A 15,136-nucleotide genomic window follows, 5' to 3' on the forward strand; every position below is an offset into this window, starting at 1 on the left:
CATTCCAGTGACTTTCAAGTCATGTCTTGGCCCCCAAATTCACCTGACCTTAATCCAATAGAGCATTTGTGGTCCTACTTGTAAAACCAAATTCGTGCTGCCGCGCTACCCCCTCTCAATGTGAGGGAATTGCAGGACCAGTTGGTGAGCGTTTGGTACCAGATACTTCAGACTACCTATCAGCACCTTGTGGAATCAATGCCACGGCGGGTGCTAGCAGTTTTGAGGGCTAAAGGTGGTCCTACATGTTATTAGCAGGGTGGTCATAATGTAATGGCTCTTCGGTGTATATTGGTTAAAAGGAGGCCAGGTGAGCGCCTGCTACCGATTTGTCTCCGACCTAGACACACTGGACCTGCCCCTGGAGTTATGGACTAGGGAGAAATTTCCTATGACAACAGGAGTACTCCCGTAATAATTTCACGCACCTTCACTGCAAATCTGTATGTCGGATCAAACTGATGATTCAACCTGTTTTGTTGCCATTCATGCTCAGCATTCAAGGGGTTATTTCTAACAGGATAACGCTCGCTTTCATATTGTTGTTTTAACTCTACAAGCTCTACAGAATGCCTGCAAGCTCTACAGAATGCCTGCTACAGTTGCCTTCGCCTGCTAGATCACCAGATTTTTCACCAGTCGATCACGTATGGGACATCCTTGGACAACAACTTCAGCGTCATCCACAATCATCATTAACTATCTCCGTATTGACTGACCAAGTGGAAACATGGAACTTCATCCCACGAAATGACATGCGGCATCTGTATGACACAATGTTTGCCCATTTGCATGCTTGCATTCAAAATTCTGGTAGCTACACTGGTTATTACTGTACCAGTATTTCACATTTTGAATGGTTTTTCTCCTAATTGCATTAACTTGAAACTATCTCTTGATCTGATCTTGAAACTATAATCAATTAAATATGTTACTCAGACATACGCATTGCCAAAATTTCATTACCCTACAATAATTTTTATGGACGTTGTGATTTTTTTACCCTCAGTGTACATCGAAATGCTGAAATATTTGAAAATTTTAGGATTATTGAAATTGAAGACTTAGGTAAATTCAACAGTACTCTCCACAGGGCGTCCAAAAAATATTGAATTGGGATAACTCCAAGGGTTAGGGCGGTCAAGTTTGGTGTCATTAGTTAGATTTTGCAAATAATAAAATATGACTATTTTTCTTCCCATCTAACATGTATTTTTTGAGATTTTCCTTTGCGACTACAGCGCCCTCTATTACCTAAAGTTCAAGGACCTTAAAATCAAATGGAGATTTTTTTCCTGAAGAAACTAATTCCGTAATAAAAAAAATGGGGAGCTCATTTCATAATTAAAATTTGCCTTACCTTTAGGTGGGAATTTGGGAGGCTTAGTTTAATATAATTGTATTCATCTTTTAAAATTATTTCACGCATCTATGTTTAGAATTTTGATTCGATGTCCATTTATCAAGACATTTTAGTGCTTTCATATTTTTCGGATAAAGCAAAAACATATTTACCTGAACGGAAGCAATAAAAAAATGATGACTGGGAAGACCATCTTAACATATGACCAAGGGGAAAATCCAAAGAAACACATTATAGACAGTTGAAACACTTGACAAAGGGTAAAAATATGAATCTTTCGTTGCGGGCATCTTCGTATATAATGATTTGGAGGGTATGCAGCCTGAAATTGTGAATTTCGTTAATGTATTACTCAAAAAAATTATATAATTCATATGAAATGTATATAAATTGTAACAAATCACATTTTTCTGAATTAAAGACATTTTCTTTTTTTGCTCAGTTTTCCCTGTGATTAGCTACAATCTCAGAAAAATTAATTAAACGTTGAATCAAACTATGTTGAAAAACTGTTACAAGTTTGCCGCAACCTTAATGAGGTGCTTAAGTGAACTATGTTTCTGTTTGAATCGATTAGTAGTAGCATTGAATAATACTATTGGTACTTTGAACCACTGTTCAAAGTTTGCTGCAACATTGTTGAGGTGTTTCATCGATTAGTAGTAACATTGAATTATACTATTGGTACTTTGAACCACTGTTGAAAATTTGCAGCAGCATTATTGAGGTGTTTAAGTGAACTTTGTCTCTGCTTGAATCGATTAGTAGTAACATTGAATTATACTATTGGTACTTTGAACCACTGTTGAATGTTTGCTGCAACATTATTGAAGTGTTTAAGCGAATCACGTTTCTGTTTAAGTCGATTCATTGCAACGTCCTTTTTTCTTTTTCTTTTTTTTTCTTTTTTTAAAGAGTGCGCTATTTCCCAACTTATTGTATACAGCTACACGCTGTGGTAGTGATCTTTGCTTCAAATTAGATTTTGTTGTCACCGTTTTCTTTTACTATTTGAGATTAGATTAAAAAACTCTCGTTAATTGGTTAGTTTTCGTTTTATTTTATTTCTATAGCCTGTTTGAATTATCATTTGAGTAATCATATTAAACTAATAAAAGAATTGATTCCGATAAGTGGCTATTGCTTACAGATATAACATAATTTATATGGATAAATTATTAATAAAGAATTGCCTTTTACTGCTTAATCAGAATTTATCATAGAAAAGAATTAAATTAAAAAGAAATACTCAAGAGTGAATGGAAGCAGTGAGCAGTAGATTGCTTTGTCTTCAAATCTACGGCCTCTGGGAAACATTTAATATGAAACTTAATATGGTAAAATGGACAGTCAAAGCTTGAATGAAAATATGTCACTTTTGCTTTCTTTAATTTAATTGCGTTGAAAGGAAATATCTCGCATTTGATTCCGTTTATTTAAAAACACTGAATAAAAATATGAGTCATGGAAAGAAAAAAAATATATACGAGATACTTCTATTTTAGCAATGAAGCTCATAGTTTTCATTTATCTATCTAATGGGTTATGAAGGATATGTTGAAATTCCCCCAAAAATTACAAGAATATAGAGAATATAGACTCTTACATTTTTAGAGAAAGCAATTGTTATTGAAATAAGCTTTTTAGACATATTTTCGAAAAAAACGTTATATAATTGTTTTCATGATTTATCAATTATTTTAATAGTATTTCATTTTTAAATTTTTTTTATTATAACAGTAGTTTTAACCCTTCATAGGGAACTTTTTAATCAATATTTATTATTTTTTAACTATAAGTGATATAAAAATCGATCAAATTAGAAGTATTGATTAGTAGTATTAATAAGAATGAACAAAACAATGAACAAAATTTATCATAAAGATAGTTTGAAAGATTCTTAATTTGTGAAAAAATCAAATCATAATTGATTATTACAATAGGTTAAAAAAATTGGTATTTGTTGTTTGATAATTTTGAACTAAAAATGCACAAATATATTAAACTTAAGCCATTTTTCAAATTGAAATTAAAACCTGTACTACTTTTGAAGGAATAATACATGGAGAAAACCTTTTTGGCAAAATTACCATACTTATATGCTAATGTTGTTTCAGGTAAAAAAAAACTAAAACTCTAATTATAAAACCAAATTATGTAATATTTAAACCATTCTTATGGCAATTTTTACATTCGGTAACGGTTGACAGAAGAGTTTGGGTTTTGAAATTATAATTCTTATAACCACACATTTTATAGAAGTACTAAATTTACAACAAAATAGCATTTTCCCCATTTACAACAAAACAGCATGGCTATAAAGCCATATTTTAATTTTAATTTTACCAAAAGTCATTACTAAAGGGCTTCGGTAAAAACTACCGCACTTTTTGGTGTTCCAAAAGAGCAAGACACACAGTAAAGTTTACAATAATCTGATACTTTTGACCATACCTTTGTCATCAGCATATTAATTAATAATGAAAATCTTATAGTTTTGTTTGCCATTATTACAAATAAAATTTATACTTGTTCCATGAAGAGCAGAGTTATTCTTTCAAACATTTGATTCCCATTGAGCGAAGTGATGGCCATGTATAAGAAAAGTCCATCCAGCACTGCAGTTGGAATGTAGGCCATAGGGTAGGGAAGCAAAAAAATTGACAAGCCTATGAGGATGTGAGAAACTATTCCCGTAACACGAGTTTCTCTTACTTTCACAATTCTGCAAACAAGACATTAAAAAATGTGTTAGGTATATCGGAAATAGACAAAATATATATATATATATCAGAGTGTCCAAATAGTCAAATGTCTTGAGAAAAACACGTCTGGTAATAGATAAAATAGATTCGTTTAGCATTTAGAAAAATCTCTCTAATTACACTAAACCCATGTCCATTCCCTAGGAGTCGCCATAATCTCAGCAAGCAGAGAAGAATGAGTTTGGAGTCATTAGATAGATTTTTCTTAATACCAAAAATATGTATATTTTTTTTCCTTTGGCTAATATTTCTCGGGGTTTGAATAAATATTATGCCATCTGCATAACTAATACCTTTACAAGTATACAATTTATGAAAATTAAAGATGAACAAATTAGAGTACTGAATTTACAGGATTTAATTAAATCTAAACAAATAAAGTTTTAAGATAACAAAGATAGCAAAGCAATTTATTTCACCACATTTATTGGTTTATAAAAGAGTAAAACCAAACATTAGGTATATATATATATATATATATATATATATATATATATATATATATATATATATATATATATATATATATATATATATATATATATATATATGGATCTAAACTATTCTTTCTACTTGATATTCATGTCAGTTGTTCAGTTGGTTAGATACGTTGAAAGCGTAACATAAGACAGGTTTTAAGAAATTTTTTTATCTTATAGCATTTATTGTAAAACTTTATTGGACGATTCCATCATTTTGTATCACACGTGGCGTATGAAACTAATTTAATATATTCGTCAAAAGACTTTGTGTAAATAGGTATATATGCCTGATATTAGTGTTAAATATCTATAGATAAAAACGACTTTTTTCAATTTAATAAAGAACTTGTAGAAAATTATAATTTTTAACTATCCTTTCCTCATGGAATTTTACCCTAAATGGTTCATCAAGCTTTGTGTTTGTTACAGACATATCAAATTTATTATTTATTTGCTTGATAACAAATGAAATTATTTGACTAATTTTATCTATGCCTAACTATAATTTAAGTTAGGCACGTAGATACCCTAATTTAATTAAATTTATTAACTAATTGCTTAAAATAAATTATTCAAGCTATGTATGATTTAACGCATCCATAGTATAATTGTAAACCGACGCATATCCTAATCCTTAATACCGCTGCCATCAAATTAATGGGATAAGCTTCGATAAATAACAATAGTTAATATGTTTCTCGTTTTAGCTTTCAAGCAATAATTCGTTTCATTCAAACAGATTTCATTTCTGGAAATAATGAATTTATTGAGAAGGTTAATTGGAGCAAAGTACGAAAAATAACGAAGATAGGAAAATTTTTTATTTGTAATTTCTACAAAAAATATTTTTACCTTCTCGCTGCACATCTTTGTTTATAAAAATAGATTAAAAATTGCTTTTTTATCACATATTTCAAATCCAATAATGATTCTAAAAATATCACATCTTTGAAATCTTTCTACAATTTTCGATTTTATTATTTGCTGTTTAACAAAGTAAGGAATTTTTTTGGGCATAAGGAAACATCGTATTGCATAATTAAAAAAGAAACGATGTCGAATCAAAACAACGAAAAATCATGCATGAAATTTACGTTAGGCTTGCGTAAGTCAAGTACCGTGAATGTATACCAAATTAAGGCATTAATCGCTATGTTTCAATATTTTTTTCATCTCCACCAAACTATTTTTTTTTAAAATAATTATTTTTAATTTTTCTCAACTTCTACTTAATGAAAACAATTGAAACTTTAGATTTCGCTCTATAAAAATACGTAGATTAATATGGTATAATAAAATCTATGACTCACAATTTAAATTTTTTTTTCGTCTAGTACTAAATTAAATGATAAAAAACAATAAATACTTATAACAAATTATTGTTTGAATGAAAATTATCTTTAGGGAAACGAGTTTCATGAGTAGGGGAAATTTTCTTTTCAAATTGTGAAATTAGTTATAAAGACAAATGCGCAAAAAGGGAATTTAACAATAAGGGGACCAAACTTATAACCACTCTCCTGACAAAACTATTAGAATCACAATTTCCAAATTGCAGCTACCCTCTCCCCTATTTTGATGGCCAGAAATCCAAATATGTAAAAAAAACATGTTTATTTAGAGAAAATTAATTCGTTTTTGTGTATGCTTGATTTCGTAACTTATTAAATAATTAACTCTAATTAGTTAGTGATACGTATGATTCACATGCGTAAAACTAATACCATTAAGTAAGTGCAGACATTGAAAATAAATTTATTAGAGTACTGAATGTAAATTAATTTCAATAAATAAGCGTATAAGACTGCAAGAAAATTTATTTTGGCATATTTAATTAAAGAGAAAAGTCAGAAATTTAAAACAAGAAATCACATTAGCCTCAAAAGTTAACTTTTACAATAATTCAGAATTTTTTTTAAAAATTAAAAACTAAATATTATTTCTCTCATATATATTCTCATATGAGCATCATATGAGAATATTTATAAAGATTTTCTTTTTATATATTCTTTTTTTCCGATTCGCATTTGTCCTGTTATTTGCATGTTCCTCATTTGAGGACTCCGATCAGTTATTAGAAATCACACCAATGGCAGGCTATTCTCGATAGTTAAAAGAATATGAAACTCGATGGAGGAGTCACGAAGAATGTGAAATTCGGATATTTTGTTTATTTATTTTGATGGGTATATTACATTACTGGAAATGTTGGTATTATTTTATGTGTCCTTATACTTTTTAAATTAAGTACGAAGATTCAGTTTTTACTTGAAATTATATTTACTAGAATAAAATTATGTTTATAAAATTTACCACAAAAGCACATGACCCCACTTGGACATGAGGATACCAATTTTTGACTATACAGGACAAAATTTTCCAAAAATAAATTATTTTTCCTCAACTTTGGGATACTAAGTGGGTTTGTAGCATATCTTCATACTTTTCATAACTCAAATGAAAACTTTATGTGTGAGAGGGTTCATAATATAGTATCAGATTCATCCGTGATTGGATTTTTGAAATTATATATATATATATATATATATATATATATATATATATTTCTCTCTAATTTTAGTACATAGCTTGAAAAATGAAAAGGTTTTAATTAGGTTTTCAGGATTCAACCATTACAACAAGTGATCAGAAGAGCAGAATGACAAGTAAAAGAACACATTAACTTTCCATCTCTCAAGATGTCAGATTATTTAATCATATGAAGATTAAGGAGAAGGAACAGTTTATGTCCATTAAAGCTGATTCTGAGAAAAAACAAATTTCATGTCGGGCAGGAGCCATTTTCGCTCAACACGGCCCAGCTTTATAGTGTCGTAACGCTTGAAGAGAACCAATTTCTTATGTTATCGATTTGCCTAAACTTAATAATCCTCAAAATGCAACAGATGGTGATCCAATTGCTATTTTACTGAATAATAAACATAAACTGTTTCCCCCTTGATCTTCATTTACTTATGGGCCGACAAATACGTATACCGAAAAAATCTTTTCTTCCTTCCAAGGTTCGAAAAAGATTTTTTTTTTTACTTAAGATACTTAAAAAACTTTCTTATGTATGTATTTTTTAATATTTAAGGCTGTTAAGGTGTCAATTCATAAGTTTGACATTGATTGTGCATCCCGTGGTGTTCATATTTGGACATCTCTCATGAATAGATGCCCAAGTTTTCAGATTCTTCGACATTATCTTTCGTAATTTTTTTTCTCATTAAATTTATAAAATTTTTTAATGTTATGGAGATCTTTGACAGGTTCGTAAACACTACATTATTCTTTGGAAATTTTCAGTTTCTTCGCGACGCTGGATTTGAAAATTTAAATTTTATGTCTTCAATTTAGTTTATATTTTAATATTTTTTTAAAACTAATGTCAATAACTATTTGAAGTGCTTTTGAATTTACGAAGTATTTTACAAAAAGCATAATGACTTACATTTCATACACATGTCCTTGCTCAACTCGCTCTTCTACATCTGCCAAGCTGCGAACATGGAGGGGTGAATGTGGCAGGACTCCATGCATCCATGGCAGTCCATATAAGGACAGGAAACCATTCACAATTCCCACCACAAACAAATCTAAATGATAGGCAGGACCTTTTTTCAGCCTGAAAATAATTCAAAATTCATATTATTATCAATAAAATTTTGAGCAAAATGAAAGACAAAGAAAACATAATTTTAATCACATATTTTAAAACGTGAGTTTATGGCTTTCTGAATTTAGATTTTAATTTAACAAATTTTTTTTTATAAAATCGGTTGCAGAAAATAAAGAAGCACAAGAAAAATACACGAAAGAATATATTTTAACTCGATAAGTGAAAGATTGAGTACTTGACGTACTTGATTGAATACGAGTTTTAAAAACTTAATATTATAAAAATTTGAATAAAATATTAGTAGAAAATAAAAGCGGAAATTATACCGAAAACTTATTTAATTAAAATATTTGTGCAAGAAAAAGTGTTATTTTTAAACTTACATCATATCAAAAGATATTCAACTTACTAACATGGATTTTGGAAAATATTTAACTTACTTATATTAAACTAATCACGTAGAAAATTTGAAAAGCTTTATGGTAAAAAAATTTCGAATAAAATATAAGTAGAAAATTAGAGGAAAATTTGCTCTGAAAACCTATTTTATTAATTTTTTTATGCAAAAAAAAAAAAAAAAAAAAAAAAAAAAAAAAAAAAAAAAAAGGCGCATGATCTAAAAATTTACATTGTTTAAAAAGGTATTTAACTTACTTGTTACAAGGGTTGTTTACCATTGCCGCTGAAATATTCTGGTCCATAAAGAATAAAAGGGAAAGAGCAAAACCCATGCCTAAAGCTGCTATAGCAGCTTGCCATGGAAGCTCTTCAACCGGAGCTCGGGTAAGTGGCAAATTGACATTATATCGGAACTGGTCAGCTGTAAAATGATAAACCGATTATAAGTATTTATGTCTTATATTTTTCAGTTTCCAAAGTATTTGCGAAAAGTTATAATTATTTACCGACTAAATTCGACTAACTTACTTTATTCATGTTTATTACATCAGACATATACAAATTGTCCAGCAGAAAACTGACTGATTTCAAATTTGAACATCCGAAACGAATGAAAGACGAAATGAAAGGATGATAGAGGAATGAAACAAACAGCATGTTTATTGTGAAAGCTGTAAAAATTCAATGCAGATATGTGAGAATTTAGTTACAAGAGTTCCCAATAAGTGGCGCTGGGCATTGTACGGAGTTTCTGCAACGAATACAAATGCCGTAGAACTGATGCTAGTACCTACTTGTGTGTATCAGAAGCACACGTTGTGCTCAATAAAATACACGGCCAAATTCTGTACGACAAACTTCTTTCTTGTTTTAAGGTTAAAACTGTTCGCTCAGGTCATAGATGGCTGGAAATGCCACCTGTTGGCGACCTCTGTAACTCAATTACAAAATTTCTGTATAAAATTTATACAACTTTTCCAATAAATATACCATTTGTTTCATTCCTTTATCATCATTGGTTTTTCAGATTTTTAATTCTGAAATCAGTCAAATCACCGCTGGACAGTCTGCATGATACATATTAAGATGAATTTTTTTTTTAACTAAAATTAAAATAGAAGCTATAAAAGATTTTTTTGTAAAAATATTTTTCAGTAAAAATTATTGTAAAGTATAAATATAAATACATTAGATGTCAAATTAGTTCTCATACAATATTTATATTCTAACATACGCATAAAATAAAAATCCTGAAGTATAATACTAAAAAAACATAACATTAATTACCGTTATCCATAAGAAGATGAGGATGGAATATAGTGACATGATTCTCTAATAGCATGCAGGAGATATTTTTCTTCCCGAGATTTTTTTTTCTAGAACAACCCTATAACTCATAACATCATTTGCGGTCAGTATCTATTCAAGAATCACGCGTTTAAAAATTGGTGTCTAGATTTTCGAGGTTTAGCACGGAGTTAGAAGAGCTTTTTTAAAATGCGGTAAACTTCCATCATTATTATTGATTAGGAAGTAAAAATTCGTGTTGAAGTATAGAAAAAGTGATTTCGAAGAAAGAGTTTACGTCCTATCTTGAAACTATGAATATTATGACTGTCAGCACTGTCGCATTCTGTTTGTCCAATAACGAACACTAAGTATCATCAATTAATGGGTTCTCTGGATCTTAATTCTGGATCTAATTGGATTATTCAGGTTGTACTCTTTAGATACTGAAATCGACATGATTGATGTTATGCTAAATATGTTATGAGATGTTAAATTTATGAATTAGACATGCGGTAAATCATAAATTCAACATGCGGTAATCGATATCGATATGTTAAATTCATAAATTTAAACATATTTTAAAGCCTTATACAGCGAGTTCGGAAAGAAATTCACATGAATGCAGTGCGTGTTTTATTATCTTTACAAAAACTTAAGTTTTATTTTATGACTAGTCGTTGAACAGCCGACCCGATTCTGAGTTTACGGCTATCCATGTTAAACTCCGTAGCCTTGTAATTTGAACCCAACACAGAAAACAAGGGCACTTATGGATCAAGCATTGGGACAGACTAGCCTTTTTGATGAATTTGCGTTACATAGAGAAGAAAACAACGAAAAACTCTCACGATTAGACCGATGGCAAGGGGACTCTCTCACATGATCCATCTATCACTGAGGGTATTTTAAATCAGAACTGGTGTCAGTGTAAGCCGGAAGCAGAATTCGAACCAACCAGCCATCGCTGGGATTCTAACCTGGGACGCCTTATTGGGAGGTGAACGCTCTATCTATCCCATGATAAAAAAATCTATAAGTCGAAATATACCAACCTAAATTTATAATGTAAATATAATCTTTTACTACATTAAAATGAATGCTTTTGCTAAAATAAAATCAAAATAATTTCATGACTCAAAATACTTTCGATTTGAAACTCTACGAGAACTTATCGGATACTCAGTTTTTTTGTCAATTAAAATTTATTTGAACTAAATCAGTGCCTTATACAGCGTAACAACAACAGTGTTTGTTCATGAATTCAGCAGTGTCTGTTATTATAACAGTGTATGAAATATAATCGGAAAAAGGAATGAAAAAAAAAGTAGTGCAGTGCTTGTTTTTTAAAAAAAATATATACTTACTGGCGACATCTCTAAATACAAATGATCCTAGAAAGCTCATCGAGATAACTGCTACAGGCAAGGCGTAGTCGGCCAGTATTTCACGTTTGCTGGCCTGCAGGTACGGTCTGAAATTAAAATAAAAGAAATAAATTCAAAACTATAGTCAGAATTTTTTATTAGTTTCTTCCAATTTCGATATTCAATGATAAAATCAAGATTCCCTAGTAAAAAATTATCTTAAGATTTTCTTTGGAAAACGAAATTTTTTAATACTTTTCCTAGGTTATTTTGAATATTTTACTTTTCCTTTTTAAACAAAATCCCTGGCGATTTTTTCCTAGACATTTCTTGCTCATTCTGAAGTCTTTTTTTCCTAAATCGTTGGAGAAATCTAGACCATATTTCCATTATGGTCTCTATAACAGACTGTCGTGAGAGTATTCTATTTTTGTCAGCAATATTTATTCTTATTTATTTATTAATTTAATAATTAGGTAATATTTATTAATTTTTGAAGCCTGCAGAAAATAAATTCTAAAAAACGAAATCTGAAAGTATTAGGTCTACTTTTATAATGTTTTAAAATAAAATTTTACTGCTACAAAAGAAAATCTGTAGATAATTAAAAATATATAGACCATTAAAAAAAACCAAACACCTTTAGATTTTCCTGTGGAATTTTTTAAAGAGAATAGTAAAATTTTGTTTATTTGGGTTTCCGTAGAATGTTAATGAGAAAAAATATATACTGTAATTTACTGTATTTACGCAATAAATTTTTTTAACGAAATGGAATTTATTGCTTAAGACTAATTTATTCAAAATGAATAAAAATAGACCTAATTTGAATATAACTATTGGTTTTGAAAATATTAACCATTTTATGGTTAAAATAATGCTTAACTATGTTTGCTGTTAGAATAGAATAACTCTTATAAACTTAATTTGATGATCATTACTAAATTATAATATACAGTGCATAAAACTGGGGTGATGAAATTATTATAAGGAAGTTGAGAAAACTAATTCCAGCCTTTAAAATAAAATTACAGGTAAAAAAAAAATCACCTCTCGGATTTATTATTTAATTATTAATTTAACTCAATATATTTTTTTCTCGCATACATCCAGTGCATTTTAAATGAAGAGAACATTAATATACTTTTCCACTGAACATTTTTGTTTTAAACAAAATGATAGGCTAATTTATCACTTGATTAAATTTGATGAACTAGTTACATTGAAAAAGAGCTAACCTCTATTAAATGAATATAATCTCGTGTCACTAAATATAATTGATGGTTTGAAGGAACTGACACTTTCTCCCTTTGCAATTTTAGAATATAATATGGCATCTTTAGAGTTTATTTCCAGTTATTTAGAGTTTATTTTATACTGAGATAATTTTTTGGAACAGATAATTGATGTTTCAAGTAAAATATAATGACAATTTATTACAAATTAAAACTTAATTTATCGTAATTCTTGTAAATCACAAAGAATTTGTTACGATTATTAAATATTAAAAGTATATTATAAAGAAATGGCTCATCTACATAAGCCTATATCAATTAACTTGCAAAAAACTTTAAAAGGTTAACTTAACTTTAAAAGGTATTTACAATATTATGATTGTACTATTTTACTTTTTTTACTGTGAATCATCTTATATTCCGAAAAACGGGAAGGTAAGTTTTTGAATCTAAGGATGTAAACATTTTTGAACACAATTGACTTTGAAAATTTTAAAACTTGAACATAATTTATTTTCTTTAAAACCTGTAATAGAGAAATCTTATGTGCTAAAAATTTTGTTAATGTCACCTTGGTCCTATAAATATACGATCAATGTATACCCTTTTTGATTAAACAAATGTGACATCGATTTTATGACCTTAAATATTACAGAATTGTTGGAAAATTTGCTGAACCTTTTTCACGAAATTTTGACCTTCGACCAATCATTGTAAAGACAAACCAAACGTTTCAAAAACAGACTTAGGGTTGTTGCATAACGGCTCTTAAGAAGATCATTTTGTTCACGTTCTTAAAATTTGTAAAAGGAACAATTTTTTGCCATTTTTGCTTTTTTTTGTTGAGGTAGATTCTATTATAAAATTTACAGTTTTTTAGACATAAATTGGATCTTGGAAATTTCCAAAATCTCAAAAATACTCTATATATAGACGTTCTGGTTTATTATGATCTCTTTATTCCACAATATCTAGAATTATCTTTCCATGAGAACATAACTCGTTTCCCATCCTGCAATGATCGAAATAGATTTTCCTGAGAATTGAAAAAGGTATTAAGGACACCTTTTGTTACATCTACATGTTTTTCATTCATCATAACATTGTATTTTCAAACACTTGCCAAGTTTAAGTTCAAACTTTTGTTTTACCATTATTTGCAATGATCTGGTGATGCCATCAATTTCACAGACGAATTTTATCTTGAAAACTACGTAAGATTGTTACATTTTATTTGACATACTTCTTAATGGCAGTAAGCTTTTTAAATGTGTTAATAGTCTACATAATTACTATTAAGGAATGGTCATTTTCATGGCCAGGCTCTATAAACTGCTTGAATGTTTTAAGAAAAAATATTATTGCAATATCCAAGGAAATTAATTTTTGATTGCGATGAGTATCTCAAATTGTTTTTTATTTTAATTTTACCTCCACACTTGTTCTTACCACAACAGAGAAAACTGGATTAAAGTATCGTATTATCATAGTGTAAAAGCTTATGGCAATTTGTGGGGAAAATCTTAAGTATCTTCATGGGGAAATTAGCATGATCGTTAGAAAACAAGTTAAAAAATTTACACGTGTACTTTTACACATCAGGTTTTATTAATTTGAATATGATGGATTTTTACATTAGAGCATGTACTATAGTAATGCACTATTGGCTTAGTTAGTAAGTTAATACTGTAGTAAGTTATCTCTAGTTTAATATGAAAAAATATCTTTGGAGTATCTCTTATTATTCATGCAAATTTTAATTTGCATTTTAGAGTAGCATTTTGCGTTCCTTTCGGATTTCAAAAATTGCATACGAATAATACTAATAACAGATTATAAAAGGAAAAGGCCAGACATTCTCCAAAAAGAGATAAAAAATACATAACATCTCGGTTGAAGGAGCATAATGCGAATTGATGTACTATATGTCTAGTTTACTCCTTCAATGAAATTATGTCATTTTTCTAATTATATTTTGTCCTTTTTCTTGATTAAATGAGCATAAATTCCTTGACAGGAACTAGCATATTCTTGTCTGTTGAATTATTGTATTTTTCATTTGTACCATTTCTGTAAAATGTTAACATAAAATGAGAATGAAACTTACGTTTTATTGAAATTGTAGAGGGAGACGGCGAGCCAGACGGTACCACACATGAGGAGCAAAAAGAGTAAACTGTTTTCCCTTTTACACGGTTGAGTAATGGACACTTCCCCTTGAGTTTCGTTGATACTGGAATTAGTTATCCAGAGAGGAAATTCCACCGTTGGATTGCCCTCTTCAGTACAGGCGGGGGAGAAATAGTTGGAATTAAAATCTGTAACAGAAATTATCAACTGAATTAATTATAAATAAAAGTAAATTGTGCTCCTAAAAATGAAATTTAAAGACACACAAAAAAGTATTGCATTAGCTTTAAAATAATTAGGATGTAAATATACTAGAGATTCCAACTTTTTCCACGTTATGGGCAAATCTTTTATTGTTGCAAACGTGGAAATCTCTCAAAATAAAAAATACTTTTCTGTTTAAATGTGCATATACACCGAAGAGCCACTACATTATGACCACCCTCCAACAATAACAATGGGCTCGCCCTGGTTTTCATGGTTTCT

At 29.4% G+C, this 15,136-nt stretch overlaps 1 protein-coding gene across 4 annotated transcripts in view; it reads right to left on the minus strand.

Annotated features, from left to right (window-relative positions):
• LOC107453345 (solute carrier family 4 member 11) overlaps positions 1–15,136 on the minus strand; it is a 351,566-nt gene that overhangs the window by 6,671 nt on the left and 329,759 nt on the right. For all 4 annotated transcript variants that reach the window (XM_016070143.4, XM_071187398.2, XM_087155390.1 and 1 more), the window contains 6 exons: positions 14,628–14,838; positions 11,286–11,392; positions 8,887–9,052; positions 8,065–8,238; positions 3,893–4,088; positions 1,516–1,685 (listed from right to left, as the gene is read on the minus strand). In XM_016070143.4, coding sequence (XP_015925629.1) covers positions 1,516–1,685; positions 3,893–4,088; positions 8,065–8,238; positions 8,887–9,052; positions 11,286–11,392; positions 14,628–14,838 — 1,024 coding nt within the window. The remainder of the gene's footprint in view (positions 1–1,515; positions 1,686–3,892; positions 4,089–8,064; positions 8,239–8,886; positions 9,053–11,285; positions 11,393–14,627; positions 14,839–15,136) is intronic.

The sequence above is a fragment of the Parasteatoda tepidariorum genome, chromosome 11 (genome assembly GCF_982258835.1).
Source record: "Parasteatoda tepidariorum strain Cologne lab strain chromosome 11, Ptep-v5.0, whole genome shotgun sequence".
NCBI lineage: Eukaryota > Metazoa > Arthropoda > Arachnida > Araneae > Theridiidae > Parasteatoda > Parasteatoda tepidariorum.